Source organism: Xiphophorus maculatus, chromosome 4, assembly GCF_002775205.1.
Source record: "Xiphophorus maculatus strain JP 163 A chromosome 4, X_maculatus-5.0-male, whole genome shotgun sequence".
Lineage (NCBI taxonomy): Eukaryota > Metazoa > Chordata > Actinopteri > Cyprinodontiformes > Poeciliidae > Xiphophorus > Xiphophorus maculatus.
The window spans coordinates 11,579,237-11,596,854 of NC_036446.1; the positions used below are offsets into that span (position 1 = coordinate 11,579,237).

A 17,618-nucleotide genomic window follows, 5' to 3' on the forward strand; every position below is an offset into this window, starting at 1 on the left:
TGTGTGGATACACACATTTCATTTGTGTGAATATAAAAGATTTGGGGGTGGTGGACTGTGTTAAATCAATACACAGCTTATCCTCACAACTCTGTTTCACTCCCTCTTGTTTATATCTGCCTAGTTATCACATCTCTAGACGCTTCCTGTCCGTCTTTTACAATCAGTCTGTGGCTCTTTTTCTACCTGTCTTTGCCTGTTTTTTCATCCCTAATCTCCTCCCCCCATCTTTTTCAATCTTTCTCTCTGCTCTTGCTCTTCCATCGTGCACCAACATCCCCATGCTTGATTAGTCTGTGGATTAATTTGGAAGTAGGATATCAGTCTGCTACTAATGGGCCATAGAGGTCTCATCACCACATGTCACTGTGGCCAGCAGAGCTGTTTAGCTTTCAGAGTTATCCTTTCTCTCTATACGCACCGGTAAAGTAAATCTCTGTATGGCTACGATGCAAAACGCAAATATTTATGATAACTTAAATTGTTTGTTGTAATCATCTTTAAACTCATAGTCTTTTGATGAATGTTTTAGTTTTTGGTACTTGCATTTTTATGTTTGACCCCATCAATAATATTTTTTATTTTGTTTTTAATAGGGCACACTATGAGCCAGTTGTGACATTTTTTATCCACATCTTGTGTTTCATGCCAAGTCCTTTATCTCTACATGTACAGTTATGTTGTTTTTTGTCACTTTTAAAGATTTGAGATTTTCAAACTCATTATAATGCCAGAAAAAATTGTCTTAGTCGTTTAAAAAGCTGTTTTTTGTCACAATTTCACTTATTAATGAAAAAAAGCTATCCAGCCAATCCAATCCTATTTGAAAATACAATTGGCCTCTTTATTAAATCACAAATAAACTGTCAGCAACCACGTTTCTGTTTGGATTTTATTAACCACACCAAGGGCTTATTACTGCCTGACCTGTAGAAACAAGAAACTGCTTAAAAAGAACAGGAAGGAGGTTAAAATATATTTAAAAAAAGAAATATTTGGAAGCTTTGCATGTTGTTGCATTTGGCATAAAACCATCATTTCAAAATAAGAAAATCCTAAAACTGTCAAGCATGGTAGTGGTAGTCTGACGGTCTTGGGCTGCCTTGCTGATTCAGAACCTGGAAGAATTGCAGATGTTGATGGAGCCATGAATTTCACTCTCTATTAGTAAATCCAAACAGAGAATGTCCATCAGTTCATGACCTTGAACCCAGGGATTCTTGTTTTTGCTGTCACCTCTGAATTTCAAAAAAGAAACAGAATCAAAATCAAGTCCTGAGAATCAAACTCAGGACTTGTACCTGAAATAGAATCTTCCCAGGACATTATACTGATAAACTTGGCCATTGGCTGATAAACTTGTTTGGATGGCTTTTTTTCCCTAATAAATGAAATCCTCATCTGAAAACTGCATTTTGTATTTATTAAGACTGATGATCTGAGGTTGTTAATTTTACACAAAAAACCTGTATTAAGTCACAGCAGTTGTATTTAATCAGGTGTTTCATTAGAGACTGTGCATTGACCTTTCACATTTTTGCACCTGAATGGTGTGGAACAGCTTTTACCCTTCTCAGACAAAAATTTCACTATCTCTCTGTCTCTGTGTCTGTCTCCTTGTCTGGTGGTCATGTCAGTTGCCTTTGGCTGCCTTGCAGATAACAAAATCGTCTCTCACCTCTTGGTGGCTGAGCCAGAAAAGATTTACGCCATGCCTGACCCAACCGTACCGGACAGCGACATCAAGGCCCTCACCACGCTGTGTGACCTGGCGGACAGAGAACTGGTGGTCAACATTGGTTGGGCCAAACACATCCCAGGTAGGGATTCCGATTTAATTCCCAATTTGAATCAATTCACTTTTTTGTCACAGCCACACCCACAGATAAAGAAATGCAAATACGTTGTTCGATTTGGGGGAAGGGTCTATCTTGAAACCAAATGGTATGTAGAACAGATGGATGGATGATTAGCAATGACAGAAACTAAGATTGAAACACTTAAATGTTGTATTTCAGATAAATAGATAGATAGATATTTTACAGTGTATCTCATCTATTTCTACCTACAGAGGAAAGAAGAACTCAATCTAATCCTTTTAAGCCAACCTATAACCCCTTTTCTCCCTTAATCTCTCTTGATCTGCAATACAAGATGAAAGGAATTACCATAATGGCAGAACAAAAAATATGATCTTAGGAAAAAAAGAGGACGGAAGTAACAAAAAAGCAGCAAAGTGCCCAAACTGGTTTGGCCGTTTGTAAGCGATCCTGCATAGAAGAGCAGCATATCAGATTAACAGATTAGCAGAAGGTTTTGACCTTTTGTCAGATAAAAATAATTACAGAATAAAGGAAAAGAAAAGGAAAATACTGCCCCGCTTTGCTACAGTAGAACAGCATAGCAGGGCTGTAAAGCACAGGGGAAAATACCAGATTAGAGACATAAATATTATTTAGTCATGCTGCGTAAATCTATACCAATAAAGCTGGTGGCGTTGGATAACAGGGTCCATGAATGATACGTATATGATATCAATAATGCGAAAATAACAGTGAAAAGGAAAAATCGAGATGAATTGAGTGGGAGAGATAGGAATACACATTGCCCCTAGTAAGTGTATTGATCTCCGAGCTGCCATATGGACAATAAGCAGACATACATATTGATCCATAAACTAAGAATAACACTAAGAATGGGTTTTTCTCTTTTTAGGATAATATACCATATTTCCCATACTTATCTCTTTTCCGATGTTTCTCACAATTTCCTGTTCTCCTCTGGTTTCTTTTTTTACTCTTTACTTCCATCCTGCTGAGTTTATGACTTGCTTTCAGGTTTAGTGCCTTATAAAACGTCTCACATCATTGCAGATTATAATCACAAACATCTAAACATGTTTTGGTGGAATTGTGTGCGAGATTAACGCAAATAAGCCGCAATAGGGAAATGAAAAATCAGATATTTAATTTTCACTTTTTTTTTTACAAATAAAAATGTGAAAAATATGACATGCATTTATATTTAGCCCCTGTTTTTCTGTTACTCAATTGCCTTTAATCCTATATAATAAATAGAGTTCACCGTAATCACAGTATAACTACTCCAGGTTTGTTAGTGAACAAAAAGCATTAGAAAAATGTAACTTAATGGTGTAATAAGATGGTGGCGGCATCATGCTGTGGGGGTGCTTTATTTCAGCAAGGATAGGAATGCTATTTAAAGTTAATTGGAAGACAGAAATAAAAGATGTGCAACAGAAAAGTTGCAAGAGACTTGGGACCAGAGTGGAGGTTCATACAGTCATACAGTAAGCAATGCAATGTACAATGGAATAGTTTGGATTCAAGCATATTCACACATCAGAATGGCTCAAAGTTCAGACCTAGATTAAATCCAGTACCATATATTTTGGGAAAAAATAGGCAAAAAAAATGATAGTCTCTGTATGTGTAGAGCAGTTTAATTCCAGCAAAATCTTAGTTCTACAATATATTGGCTCAGGATGGCTGAATTGAAATGCCCACCACACTTCATATTTTTTAGCGGTAAAATGATATAGCCCTTTTACATAGATTTCCGGTTATGCTATACTTTGTTTTGATCTGTTACTTAGCCTTAAATTAAATAAATCAAATTTGGTATTTTATTAGTTAGAAGGTGACAAAACAGGATAAAAGTTCAATACCTTTGGGAGATTCTGTATACTCATAACACATACTTATCCATGTGTTATCTAATATACTTGGTTTGCACCTTTTCTTTTCTTTACTGTTTTTAAAAGTAAGCAGGCCAAGTTACACAGGTTATCTGATGAGCGTTGTATCTGTGCGTGTGTGTGTGTGCGTGTGTGTGTGTGTGTGCGAGCATCTTTCCGTAAAAAGGGAGTGAAGCGCAACGATTGCTTGGAGGAGGAGAGAAGATGGTGTGATTAGATGAACGAGGAAGGCAATCCACTGCTCTGAGAGAAAGATAGAACTCTTCATCTTCCAAGTGTGTGCGTGCGTGTGTGTGTGAGTGATATGAGCATCTTATGAAATCCTCACTGTTTACAGCACTGAACAGTGATGTCCTCACAGAGCATGATCTACTGTTCACTCACAGTGTAGAGGATTGTCAGAAAGAAATACACCTCCTCAACATTCTTTATCAGTTCCTGACATGCACACACACTCACTCCCGCACGCACCCAGAACAAGAACAGAAAAGGATAGACCTTTTCTGTTAACCTGTTAGCAGCCATCTTGTTTCACATCTTGTCGGGCGCGCGTGCGTGCTAGAGACGACTGTGTTTCGAGTGTGTGCACGTACACAAGCCTTTGCTCGCCATGGTACAGTAATTTTTTTAATCAAATTGATGGAGAGAGACTGAGAGACAAAGGCAAAAAAAGACAGCGGCAGAGAGAGGGGAGGCGAAGCCAATTTATGTTTCATGATATGGCTGCGCAGCGCTGCACATACACACATGCACATTCGCGCTACGTGCACACAAAGGCTCCTAACAGTGGTAACAACGTGTCAAGGCGAGCGCCAGGCAGCTAATTTGAAGTCATTAGATGTCTGCCGTACTGGCAACAATTTGTTACGCTCTCACACGCACAAACACACAGGCAAAAAAAACACATCACAAACACACACTGAGTTAAGAGCCGTCTGCGGATAGCGAGGAGCCTAAATTGTAAACTAATTTAAACATCACTCAGCGTTAGAGAGGCTGCCTGCAAGACAGGCCCCCGGATAACAAGACCAGAGCTCTTGTGTGTCTGTGTGTGTGTTGCTGGTCATGTTTGACACACAGAATCGTCTCATCTAAGAGACTTTTGACATTATACAAATACACATATCCCTCTGATTGGTTATTTTATTCTAAGATATAAGTTTCTGTGTTCATTTTCAAACTGACATGGCCTTATGCAAACATCTGATATGTCATTAGGAAAGGAAAATGGGGTTTCAGCAGCAGTGTGTCTCCTCGTGTCCCAAAAGGAATCATACGCCTGTACTTTTAACACAAATACATAAGCACAGGTGAGCCTTTTGCTAATTCAAACTGAGAGAAGTCCATACACACACACTCACCTGTTCATAGCCTGTGCATGGAGCATGAAGAGTAAGCCGTCACACTCTGGGAATTGTGCTTATGTGGAAATATCAGAAGTTATTATTCAAAGGGCATGAAAGGCCTTACCGTCCAATAATATGGATTAGTGACGAGAAGATCTCATTTTAATAGCTCTCAAAGAGGCAACTCCAGATGCATATTAGGCTGCATGTCATGGTGAAGCGTGCATTCGTGTGTGTGTGTGTGAAGACCGGAGTGCAGTCAGGTGGGAAGAGGAGGAGAACAGCAAATATTTAAACAGAGGAGAATAAGAGAGTGAATTAAAGAAAGGAAAGGCCATTCAGAATGAGCCATTTATCTGTCAGTAGAATTAGTCTTTTCATCCTCTTTTCTCTTCTTTTACTCACTCTTTCTCTCCGCTTCCATAATAACTAAATGGCTACCAGGCAGTCATACTAGCAGCTCTTATCTAGACTTGTGGACACAAAAGAGAAAGACAGACAGGGCGAGCACTTGACTTGACGAAAGACCAAGGAATGAACAAATGAATGAATCAACGACTGAGAGCCGGAACCTATAACAGAGCCCTTTTTTTTTTTTTTTTTTTACCAGAACCAGGGGCCTTGCCATTAGTGTGTTTTTTTACAACCCCCTCCCATTTTCTTTTTTATTCAAGAAGAAATTGCTCTTGGGTCTCCCCCTATTCTTTTGCCTCCCTATCTCCTTTTACTTGCTCTGTCTTTTCTTACAGTCTTTCTCCCTCGCTGTTCCCCTTTCAATTTTGACACTCAGGATAAGCGGTCTATGTGTCGGCTGTAACGTGGCATGATTGAGTTGTAAAAAATGGGCAGTGGTAGGTGGAGGGGTGTCACCATTGGTCCAGCCATTTCATCAGTCTCTGTGGAGATGTGGGCTACCGATTGGAGTGGTGGAGGTGGTGATGGAATGAGGAGGGAGGGAGGAAATCAACTATGTTATGTCTGCACACATCATGCATTACCATATAAAAAGTAACCGAAGAGACAGTAGTTGAATTCAGAAAAGTAACTTTTTTATAATTATGTATTTAATTGTGTAGGTAACATAATTTGTTGACACCCTTTAATTTCCTGCTCTCTTTTTGAAGCACTTTGTGATTTTTATTTATGAAATGTGCCGAATAAATAAAATGTAGTTTCTTGTATAAGCATTAACTGAAGTGATCTAGTACATCAATTACACTAAAGCGCTCTCAAAATCCTCCCAAACAGACAGGAACTACTATAAATCAAAAAACAATGATCTTCCAACTCACATGTGACCTTTTTCTTTATTTTGCTTTCTCTGTCTCTATCTTATTTTTCTTTATGGCCTGAAATAACCTTCCATTTGCTCTAACTCCATGGTATCTTCAACCTTTTCATTATTGAGTCAACCTCGACTCTCAACCTCCGTCTCCTCCCACACTCTATTCACATAGTCCCTGTCAACTAGCCTATTGTTTCATTGCTCAAATCAGTTTTTTAGTTATTTTGTTGCATAAAAAAGGCTCTTGAATGTGAAGCATTCAGATCAATTGCTTATCAATCAGAACACTAAAAGAAATATTTCTCGGCCCCAAAAGGAAAACTTCACACCCAGAGTCTTTCATTTTTGTCTTATTTTTTTATGTGTGTTTTCTTACATTCAAACAGTTTAGAAATGGTTGTCAAATAGAGAATTAGTTTGTCAAGTAAATGCAACCCAGCTAAACATTTCTAAAGGGTTAGAGTTAGGGTAGGTGTGTGAATTAAATTCAATAACCCTAATTTAGAATGAGAATTACTGCACTTTTTACCAATTCAGATATACAGTAGACACTGTAGCCAAGCGACACACATACAAACTGTTGCACATGTTCAAGACTTTGATACTCCAGCTGACATAATTAACACTGGAACACATCACAACAAGCTGCAGAAGGTACTTTCTATGATCCCCCCAGGCTTCTTTTAAACTCAGCAAAGCATCAGTAAAAAAATTAATGAAATCACCAGAAACAGGAAATACAGCACTCTCACTTTCCTATTCCATTTGGCAACTAAATTGGAACAAAACTTCTTAAACTGAACAATTATTTCTTTCTTCAAGTCTTAATTGCCTCCATTTCTTTCTTTGTTGCTATACCTTTTCCAGTTCATCTTTTAATGTGCCCCCTCTCAAAGCTATTAGGTAGTTTAATAAAATGTCATGAAAACACACAGGGTTAAATATGTCAATAGAAACTCTCACACACTCACACCCACCCACGCATTTGCCCTCATTCTGTCTACAAATGCTGGTTCACTTTGACAGTGACAGCATTTAGGCACCTTCTTAACCCAAAAGAAAACTGACAAAATCCTGAAAAAGTTCAAATGTACACATTGAGTTAAAGCTACCTAGTTACATACATTGTATAAAACGACACATAACCATTTTTTCGCCATCTGTAGTTGTATAAAGTGAAACATTATACAAGGAATGTTAAGTCAGTTAGGAATATGAAAATAATTCATGTTTGCTAAATGGGTTTCTTCACAACATTTCAATTAACTGGTACACATGTGGATGTATTTTAAGGGGCACCTTAAACACAGCTTTGTGTGACATCATGGAAACAACAAAAAAACATGACAAGATTTAAAAGAGAACTGTCAACTTCTAAAAGTCTGGTTTGTCCTGCACTTTCCGGTTTCCTGTCACGCCCTTTTCTTCAGATAGTTCTGTGTAGATAAAAACATCATGAGTATATCTGGTGTCTTTATCCACAGTGAAATCAGACTTTGTTTTGCCTTGTTGCTGAAAATGTGCTATATAAATGAAATTACCTTTACTTTCAGTTTTGATATGCACTGAAAAGCCACAAGGCAAGGAACAAAAGCTTAATTTTTTTTAAGTTTCCATCAGACTGATTACACTAGAATTGGAAGTTTTGGGCCACAGTGACCCTTTAAACTGGGACGCTTACAAGCCTGAGAACACAACCCAACTGTGGATTATGGTGGTAGTAGCATCGTGTTTTGTGGGACTTTTGCTGAAGGAGGGACAGGTGTGCTTCACAAAATAGATGGCATTATGAGGAAAAAACATTGTGTAAACACTGAAGCAACATCTTAAGGTTTTGAAGCTTTTACACAGAGATCTAACAAATGGACAGTAATCCAGCAAGATGACAGTAAAGTCAATGTTTTGGAGTTTCCATCAGAAAGCTCTGATCTTAGTCCATAGAAAATAGCAAAATAACCTACAAGCCTGATTCACTTATAGTATTGTCAGGAGGAACGGGAATTTCTTTTGGTAATCCTGACTATGCTAACACAGGAAAAAAATATTGTGATGTAGTGTCAGAAAGTGGGGGAAAATCAACCATTTTGTCTTTTTACAAGGTGTATTAAAATATTTCTTTTCAATTGTATATTTGCACAGAAAACACAGTTAATATTTCTTGAGAAACTTGAATTATATCAATAAACATTTTAGATTTAGAAGATAAAAGCATCGTGGCTTGAGTTGGGTTCTTCTTCTTTGATGTGGTATAATCGACTGCCATTCCCATACTGTAATGACGTCTAACTTAATCTGACTTTATTGGAATCTGATTTGCATTTGGAATCCCAATCTGATTTAGTTAATGGGCCTTGGTAGATTTCGATGGCTATCTGCAAGCTTGTGCTTCAAGTCTCTGTTGATTTTCCTTCAGCGCTGTTCACTGTGTTTGATTTCCATTTCTGCTCATCCCCAAGGTTTAATATGTGTCTGTTTGCTTGTGTGAGAGATTGTTTGTCTGTTTTATTGTTCACATCCATGCAAAAGAGATATCTTATTTTCCTTTGCACCACCATGAATTCCTCTTGCAGTACAAACAAACACATCCTTGTTTGCAGATGAAAACAAATATTGATGGAATCAAATTAGGGAAAGAATATTTGATATTTGATTCTAATGTTTGGATTAAATTGGACTACTTTTATTAGATTAAGGCAGAAGCATCACCATTATGAGAAAATGAAGGCGCTTTCTTGACTGTGCCTTGCTTTTTTTATCTTCCAGCAAGACCAAGGAACACCCTCTCTTACTTTTTGACAAATGCATATCATATATAACATATGAACATATCTTTTGTATGTTTCTGTGTCTTTCGTATCAAGATAATTTCAAGATTCTTGACTGTCTTAATATGTCTTACTTCAAGTAGCGGAAAAAATTGGCAAACTTATTCGTATTCGTAACCTTTGTCTAAAAGAATTCAACTATTTTTAAACTGTCTTTACAAACAAAAATCTGAAAAGTGTGGCATGCACTTGTATTCAGCTCCCTTTACTCAACTTTACTTCAATGAACTTCCTTTGGACTAATCGCTTCCAAAAGCCATTTATGTCACAAATGTAAATTTGTGACCTTTGTGATTTCTATTTTTGTGTTATTTACTTGTATTTCAATATTTTTATTTATTTCTTATATGAACTTTTTTGTGTCTTTAGTAAATGAAATGACGATGATCATTTTAGCTGAGTATAAGCACAGCTGTTTTCTGAATGCTCCAGAGGTGTGTTCAAGAACATCTGTGAACAAATCACTTCATGAAAACCAAGGAACATAGCAGACGGGTCAGGGATAAAGTTGTAGATAAGCATGTGGAAGAAGGACTTCTGGTCAGATAAGATAAAAAAAAAAGTTTTCGCCTGCATATAAGGAAAACACTTTGTGTGGCAGAAAACTAAGACTTCCTATCATCCAAAACAAACTCTACACTCTTTGAAATATGGTGGTGGACAATTAGTTTTTGGCATTAAGTTTGACAGAACTCGTACTAATTTGCAAAGTTAATTTAGCAAAAATATCTGTCTCTAAATATTTAAAGCTGATACAGATATACCCCAGACTTGTGACTGTAAATGCTTTGAATGATGGTTCCACAAAGTACCAACTCAGAGGGAATGAATACAAACACACATTTATTTTTTTTTACATTTTTATTTGTAAAAAAAAAAAAATAAACAAATAAATAAAGCAACCCATGAAAATTTTTTTCTTATCAAGAGAAAAAAGTATTTGCAAAATTGTTCCTCTGCATTGTTTTGTAATCTAATGTTTCTTTTTCAAGTAATTACATTTGTTTTTCAGTCTATGAAAGACTCTCCGCAATCTGACAATCCTGACTTATCTATGTCAGCTATTCTCTGCCTCCTTTCCACACAAATTTCTAATAATGTTATACATGTTTCTGTTAAGAAGCACTTTAAAAACACACACATCCAAAGACGTCACTGTACTTACATACACAGACTCACACAGTTTTATATGTCAAACCAGACAAGCAGTAACAAATAAATCAACAGACCATCTGAGCCCATCATCATCTAAGTCATTATGAGCAAACAGTCAGTTTTTACTACTTTCAATTTGCTTCTGTGTTTGTGAGTTTTTGTCTGTGTGTTTGTGTAGTTGTGCAGGTGTCCTAGACGGAAAAAGAGAGAAATGATGTGATATGATGATATGCTGGCGGGGCATAAAGATAGATGATCATAATTACGCACAGGCCAAACTCCATTTCAAATCATCATCATCCTGGTCTATCTGTTGGAGTGCACACACACATACACACCAAGAGCTCACGCAGAGATTCATCCACCTCAACACACACACGCATATCACACACCTAAGGTATGCATACTGCAAATCTAGCGGAAGGAGGGACAGGCTTGTCATGGCTTCACATTATTTTATCTCGGTTCATGCAAAGTTCACAGACAGGCATGAAATGGTTATTCTTCCTCTGCCTCACTACTCTATCCTTCTATTTATTCCTTTTTCACTTTTTGTTCCTCCATAGTCCACTTCATTTTACTCTCCTGTAGCTTTTCCTTCTCGCTGATCTTTTCTATTCTGCTTTTCCTTTTTCCTACTTTTTCTCCCCCTCTCCCTCTCTTCACCCTTTTTAAATAACATACAAGAGGGTTTCCATAAGGACATTAGCAGATGGGAAAATAGGTTTGATGTATGAGAGTCACCAGCTGAAAACAATGTAACAAGTGCAAACATTTCGTAGACAAGCAAATGAAACCATCTGCAAGCTAACAGCAGTGTAGGACTGCACATTCTTTCATAGATAGTTGTCTTTTTAGAAACTGGACTAAATACAGATGTACCTGACTGCCTGCCTTTACTCACATCATGTAATTCCTGCAAGAGTTTGCCACTTTTCACCTGCTGTGTAAGAAATGGCTGTGACTTCTCCTCCCTTTGGTTTACAGGGCACCCAAAGTAAATACAAACACACACACGTACATGCCCACAGTAGTAATAATATGTGTATTTTTGTGTCTGCTTAATCTTGATGGGATGTTTCATCTGCAGGCTGCCATCACAGCTGGCTGCCTTATTGTCTGGGTCAGACTGATGGGCTTCTGTTAAGTGCCTATGAGTTGGTGCAGGTGTGTGGGTGTGCGTTTGTGTGTCATTTTTCCAGTTTATATGTTTTGGATTTTTTAATACTGTTAGTCTTCATGTATCCTTGTACATTAGCACATAACTACTTGTCCTCTAATATAAAAGGTAGTTTTCTCCTTGTTGTCTGACCACTATATTTTCACATTGGAGTATGTATGTGCATTGTGTGTGAGTTGTCTATCAAGCCACACACACAGCCGAACCAAGCCATTGGCTTGGTTGCTGATGATGACATATGAGTTCCTGGCCTTGGTAATGGCTGTTAAATCTCATAATTACACGCTTCTTTATTGCAATGCATAATGACCCCACAGCACTATTGGACAATTAATTAAGATTTTCAGCCCAGGCTTTTTCAGGCCCAGATGAGGAGCTGGAATGAGGTCTAATGTTCTTGTCTTCAAGCAACGACATTAAGACATGGTGCTTCAGGAAAGGAGGCTCTGTGTGGATTCGTTTTTATCTCTGCCGCTGTGTCCCTCTGTTTATGTCTTTCACTCCCTTCCCTTCCTCTTTTCTGCATCGCATCAGTGGTTGAAGCCTATCCTCTAGCTGACTGGGTTCTCAATGGTGATTTTGGCAAACATATCTCTAATCTGTGAATGGTAAATTAATCCCTGTGGAGTTTCAGTGGTGCTCCCTTTATGGAAGCTACGGGGGATTAGACAGATAGAATCAACACAGCCTCATAATCTCATATAGAGACACCAGGCCTGGATAAGGACCACTGGGTTTGTTTTAAAGCCACAATCAGTAAGATTTTGCTGATACACCAATTATGCCGGGGAGTACATCCTGTGACGTTATTTTTAAATACTTTTTTAATACATTTGTAACCAAAAAGCAATGTTAGATCTACTATAAAAGGCCAGATGCCCTGGATTCTTAAAAAGACGCATATGGATAATCTGTAATGAGATCTCCCAATTATACCTACTAGGCAAACCATTATGACCACTGGCAGGTAAGGTGCAAAATATAAATTCGTCACCATGACGTGTTATTGGGTGGGTTGAATTAGGCTGCAAGAGAATATTTTGTCCTCCCAAGTTTATGTAAAAATTTGAGCAATTTGACAAAAACCACATTCTGATTGCTGGACAATGAGGTCAGCATCCCCAAAATTGAAACTCTTGAGGAGTATTTTGATAACAGGTTAGTGATCAGAAAAACAGAAGTGGGCTCATCTGATGATGGATAAAGGGAGAAAAAGTTAGTTCATATACGTAGTTCAAAACAGACTTATAAACTACAATACCCCAATTTGCTGAATAATTTATTGCTGGTTCTGATAGGAGCATATCAGAATGTCACAGTTTGTGCATGGGGTTGTAAAGCAGCAGAACAGTCACGGTGCCCAGTCCATCCCTGGGAACCATGACTTGGGCTCCAGTTCCCAAGACCTCAATTCAGTCAGTGATGTTCTGGACAAACAGGTCCAATCTATGAAGGCCTAACTTTGCAACTTATAGGACTTAAAGGATCTGCTGCTATCATGTTTGTGCCAGATCCCACTGCACACCTTCAGAAGTGTACTGGAGCTTATGCCTTGATGACTCAGTGCTGTTTTTGCAGGAAAAGGTGGACCAACACCATAATAGGCAATCTGTCATAATGCTATACTTGGTTGGTGTCCTATCAGCATTGACGCTTGTTGCATTTTAAGTTTGTAATCATTAGTAATGACCAGCAGCATTACATGTGTTGTATATGTTTGTGAAAAAGGGACAGACAGAAAGAGTTACTTTGTAAGCTGCTCGGCTGTGTGTATACGCAGTTAATTCCCCAGACAGATTTGTGCACACACACACACACACACACACCCCAACACACCCCGAGTGGTCAATCCAGTCTGCATCAGCAATATATTGACGGAGGGAATGGCAGGATGCAAAGGTGGAGGATGAGGAAAAGGACGGATGATAGAAGTAAAGGAAAAAGTGAAAAGAGTATTAGTAGTGAAGGGCTGAAAAATAAGGTGTGAACTGCAGCAATATATTTATTTCAGTAAAAATCATTAAGTAGAACTGAAGGTTATCCCTGGAGCAGGTCTCTGGTCTCTATATGGAGTCAAAAAGACTTGGCCTCAGTGGAGCTTGCAGTGCTCATACACTTAACTACACACCCCCACACACTCCTTGACTCTGCCCTGGTGGAGCTAGAAGTAGGTAATTAAAATGTAAATATTGATATTTTATTATTTGAAATGGCTCCACTGCGATGCTCTTAATGTCACTCCATCTGTCGTCTCCACGGAGACTTGGGGTTGCCCTGGACGACCTCAACGACCAGCTGCCCCCACCCAAGCAACCCCACAACGGCAACAGCTAGCGCACTAGACAACGCCTTCGTGTTGAGACAATATCATTTTGGGTCTAATTAAGTGTTAAATATTAGCACCCGCAACCACAGAGACAGCACACACACCAAACACACACACACTATGCCTCCTCTCTTCTACGTCTCTGTCTTTTACACACACACACACACGCACACGCCTACACACTTACAGAGCACTCATCTTCACTACAGCAATGGGAAGATTTTAAGTGTTAATCTTGCAGTGCTGCTGATGGTGTCTAATGTATGCAATTAACAGTCAGGCAGGGCTGAGGGTTTGGTAATTAGCTGGCTGTTCACACTGATTAGAGGCTACCGCAGCCCTATGACTGCTCTGCTCTCCCCCAGGCCGCATGGAGGAAAGGGGGGTTGGTGAAGAAAAGAGAGCTCAAGGGGGGAAGGGGGAAGAAAGATATTTTAACCAAGAATGTTTGAGAGGATGAGGATCCAGGTGTATAATTGTGTTTGTAATGTATCTTTAGTAAATGCGACTAAATTGAAAAGAAAATACAGTTTTAAAATCAGTGCTATAACCAAATAAAGTAATTTATTAATTTTCCTGTGGTTTACTATTTAATATCAACACAAAAAGATTATGAAATAGTCTTCAGCAAAAGTTACAAACAGTTTATACACAAAGGCCTGTCATCAGTATACTTAAATTTAGTTGTCATGAAATAATCATAAAGATGACTGTGATTGTATGTGAGGTTAGAGGCTCCTTTTTTGACAGGGTTGAAAAAGTAGCTCGTACTTCAGAGAAGACATTTTTTTTATTGTAAGAAAGCCGTTTGTCACAGTGTGTAAAAAGGTTATAAATGTGTCCAACAGTCAATGGTTGACAGCAACCAAACTCATTCAAAGTAAAACATTTGACCCTTAACTTAATATATTATTTCTGACTTTTATCATTGTGTCTGATCTTCATATTCTTAACCATAAGAAAGGAAAAGCAAAGTAAAAACATGAAGAATGAAACAGTGGAAAACATCAGTGAATATTAGCATTAGGCAAACAGCTTCCAATTATTTCAAATAGAATCACTTCCTGTTTTATTTATTCAGACACTCAACAATAAATGCCAACCTGTTTCTGCGCGTCTTCGTTGAAGATGAAGGTATGTTTCTATTTTTGGTGGGAAGAAAATTTGACCTAATTTTGAAATAATTCACAGCAGTTCATATGTTTTTTTCACATGTTGAACTAAATAAAAAGGTCAAACTAAGAAATCCCACAAGTTCCAGTGTAACAGACTGTGTTTTGGATGTTCTTTGCTTTGATTTTAGTCAAACTCAGTTAAATATTAGTCACATGGGCTTTTAAAACATAAGCAAAATTTCTGTTTTTTTATTTTTCTATTTTGGCGGAGGATTCAATACAGCTGCCTCTATCAAGGAAGTTGAAGCACGTATTTGTTATCCAATCTGTCAGTTGTATTCACCAGGTCAGACCACAAATAACACTAAGAATCGGTTTCAGCCAGGAGAACTTTACAAGGATTTTGGCCATGAATGCTGAAACTTAACATATGATTTAGAAGTGTATGTCATGTCAACTCCAAACCCAATGTGTCTAAGAACCCACAATGTGTCAGCAGGCGTGTGTGTGTGTGTGTGTGGGTGTGTAAGAGAATGTGTATCCTGTGTGTATCTTTAAGCTCTTTTAAATTAACTGGTTTTCTGGGTAGATTTGTTTCCATCTCGTTGCGCATCTCTGTGTAATTGGGTCAGCTGGTGGATGTGTGTGTTTGGGTGTGTGAGTGCAAGACAGTTTGCGTTCTTCACATTTCTTGTGTGTATTGTTTCAGCCTGACCAAAGCCATCACAGGGGGCCCATGTTCATTTTGGCTGTCGTCTGTCCGTATGGTACGGAACAGTTTGAGATACAAACACACAAACATGAACACGCACACACACTCAGAGAGCACTACAAGGGAGCACTTGCATTGCCCAGCAGGAAACAATTTGCGCATGTTTAAACACAAACACATACAGACAGTGTAGTGAGAGCGAGCACTGGAGTTTCATGCCGTCACACAGTGTGCCTGCATGACAAAAGCACACACTGAGATACACACAGGGCACCGTTGAGCTGGTAACTGTTGGAAACTTCACGCATCCTCATGCAATCTCGGTCTCAGTGGGCCAGTAGACTTAAATCTGTCCCCTGCAGGACACAGTATGTGCACATGCTGAACATAGAACATTCCACTGTTGGAAATGAACAATGAGAAACAATCAAAGGAAATTCATTGAAACTCCATTGTTCTCATCTCCTCTTGTCTACCTACAGTATAAGAAGATCTGACACACTGAGTGTTTGGTTGCCTTTTTTTTTTAATAAAATTCTCATCTTTCCATTCAACTTCCCATGGATATAGCATGCTGTGAACATCCATCTTCTTTAGCAATAATGTTTAATGATTTTCAGATATTCAGAGAGGGACTCCTTTCAGAAAAAAAAAAAATTGTTTGATTTTCATGTGGACAAAGCGTTAATTTTTTTTGACACTTTTGTAGAGAAGTGAGACATCGTCATCTTTTTACGTTGTCATTAATGAGCGTAAGGTAATTATGCACGACGACACACTCCCTTGTGCCCTGATTTTGCTTACTGCATAAGCAGTTTCACAACGTTGTTTTACATTTCTGGGATGCAGCTTGAAGCAATTTAATTTCTTAAAACTTCAAGTCAGATAACTTTCCAAAAGAAATGTGGATTACAGCTGTCACATTGTTTAGGCTGACAATGGTTGCCCTGTAGACATGGTCAAATAAGTAGCAGCTATTTTAACAGAACGAACGGGTGGTCCCTGGCTTCATTATGACATAAATAACTGGGATATTTATGTCATTTATATTTTACGTATTTACAAGTAAAAATCCCTAATCGTCTTTCCATGCATCCATTGTCTTACGTTTATCGGGTCACATGGGCAACAGGTCCAGAACAGAAATCCAGACATGCCTCTCCCTCAGTGATAACACCAACCTCATACAATCACAGCGCTTGTCAATGAAATGTGTTTTAAAAAGTGAAGATAGGATAACATAAAAGATGGGCAACTTGTCAATCCTCAGATTACATTCAGAAGCTTTACAAAAACTTTACAACATTTTTTTTTTGTCTTGCTCATCAGTACCTCCTTTGTCCGTCTCTATATCTGTACGTATATGGCATTTGTCTAGCTGCAGTTCTTAACAAGACCTTAAGGAGTATCCAAGCCTTTGTTATCATCCCCTAACCTGAAGTGTTCCACTTTGGGCTTTGAAAACTGTAAAAAAGACTAAAAAAAAAACTTGTAAAGCCATCACATTTGGTGTCAACATATCAACATATTAACATATGCTAATCTTGGCAGCCCCTCACACTGTTGGGAATATAAACAAACCCAGTACTACCAACTTTTCAACTATTAATGTGAAAAATAAGCTTAACAAATTTTTATCCTCTGATGTAAGACAAAATATAGGTTTTTGATGTGTAGAAGATTCATACTCCAGTAAAACATATCACACTTATCTTGCCGCAGCAATGTTGGCCTATTTTATCTAACCTAAAGTCTCACAGTGGGATTAAGTTGGAAGTTGGCTCATTTTGATTAGATGTAGCCCAGCAGCACTGATTTGACCTGCTTCTCTGCTGGCAGCACATCGGCCATGTGCACACATTTTCACAAAATGTATGGTGTAGAGGTATTATCCACCATGGAGGACCATGACTAAACTATGCTTAAACCACTGAGACAAAACTGTCCAACTGATGT

At 38.3% G+C, this 17,618-nt stretch overlaps 1 protein-coding gene across 7 annotated transcripts in view; it reads left to right on the plus strand.

Moving 5' to 3' along the window:
• Positions 1–17,618, plus strand: part of LOC102231299 (estrogen-related receptor gamma) — a 98,847-nt gene that overhangs the window by 69,002 nt on the left and 12,227 nt on the right. For 5 of the 7 annotated variants that reach the window (XM_023332929.1, XM_023332925.1, XM_023332926.1 and 2 more), the window contains exon 6: positions 1,638–1,820. In XM_023332929.1, the coding sequence (XP_023188697.1) occupies positions 1,638–1,820 (183 nt within the window). The remainder of the gene's footprint in view (positions 1–1,637; positions 1,821–17,618) is intronic. The other 2 variants (XM_023332927.1, XM_023332928.1) reach the window with 1 other exon arrangement.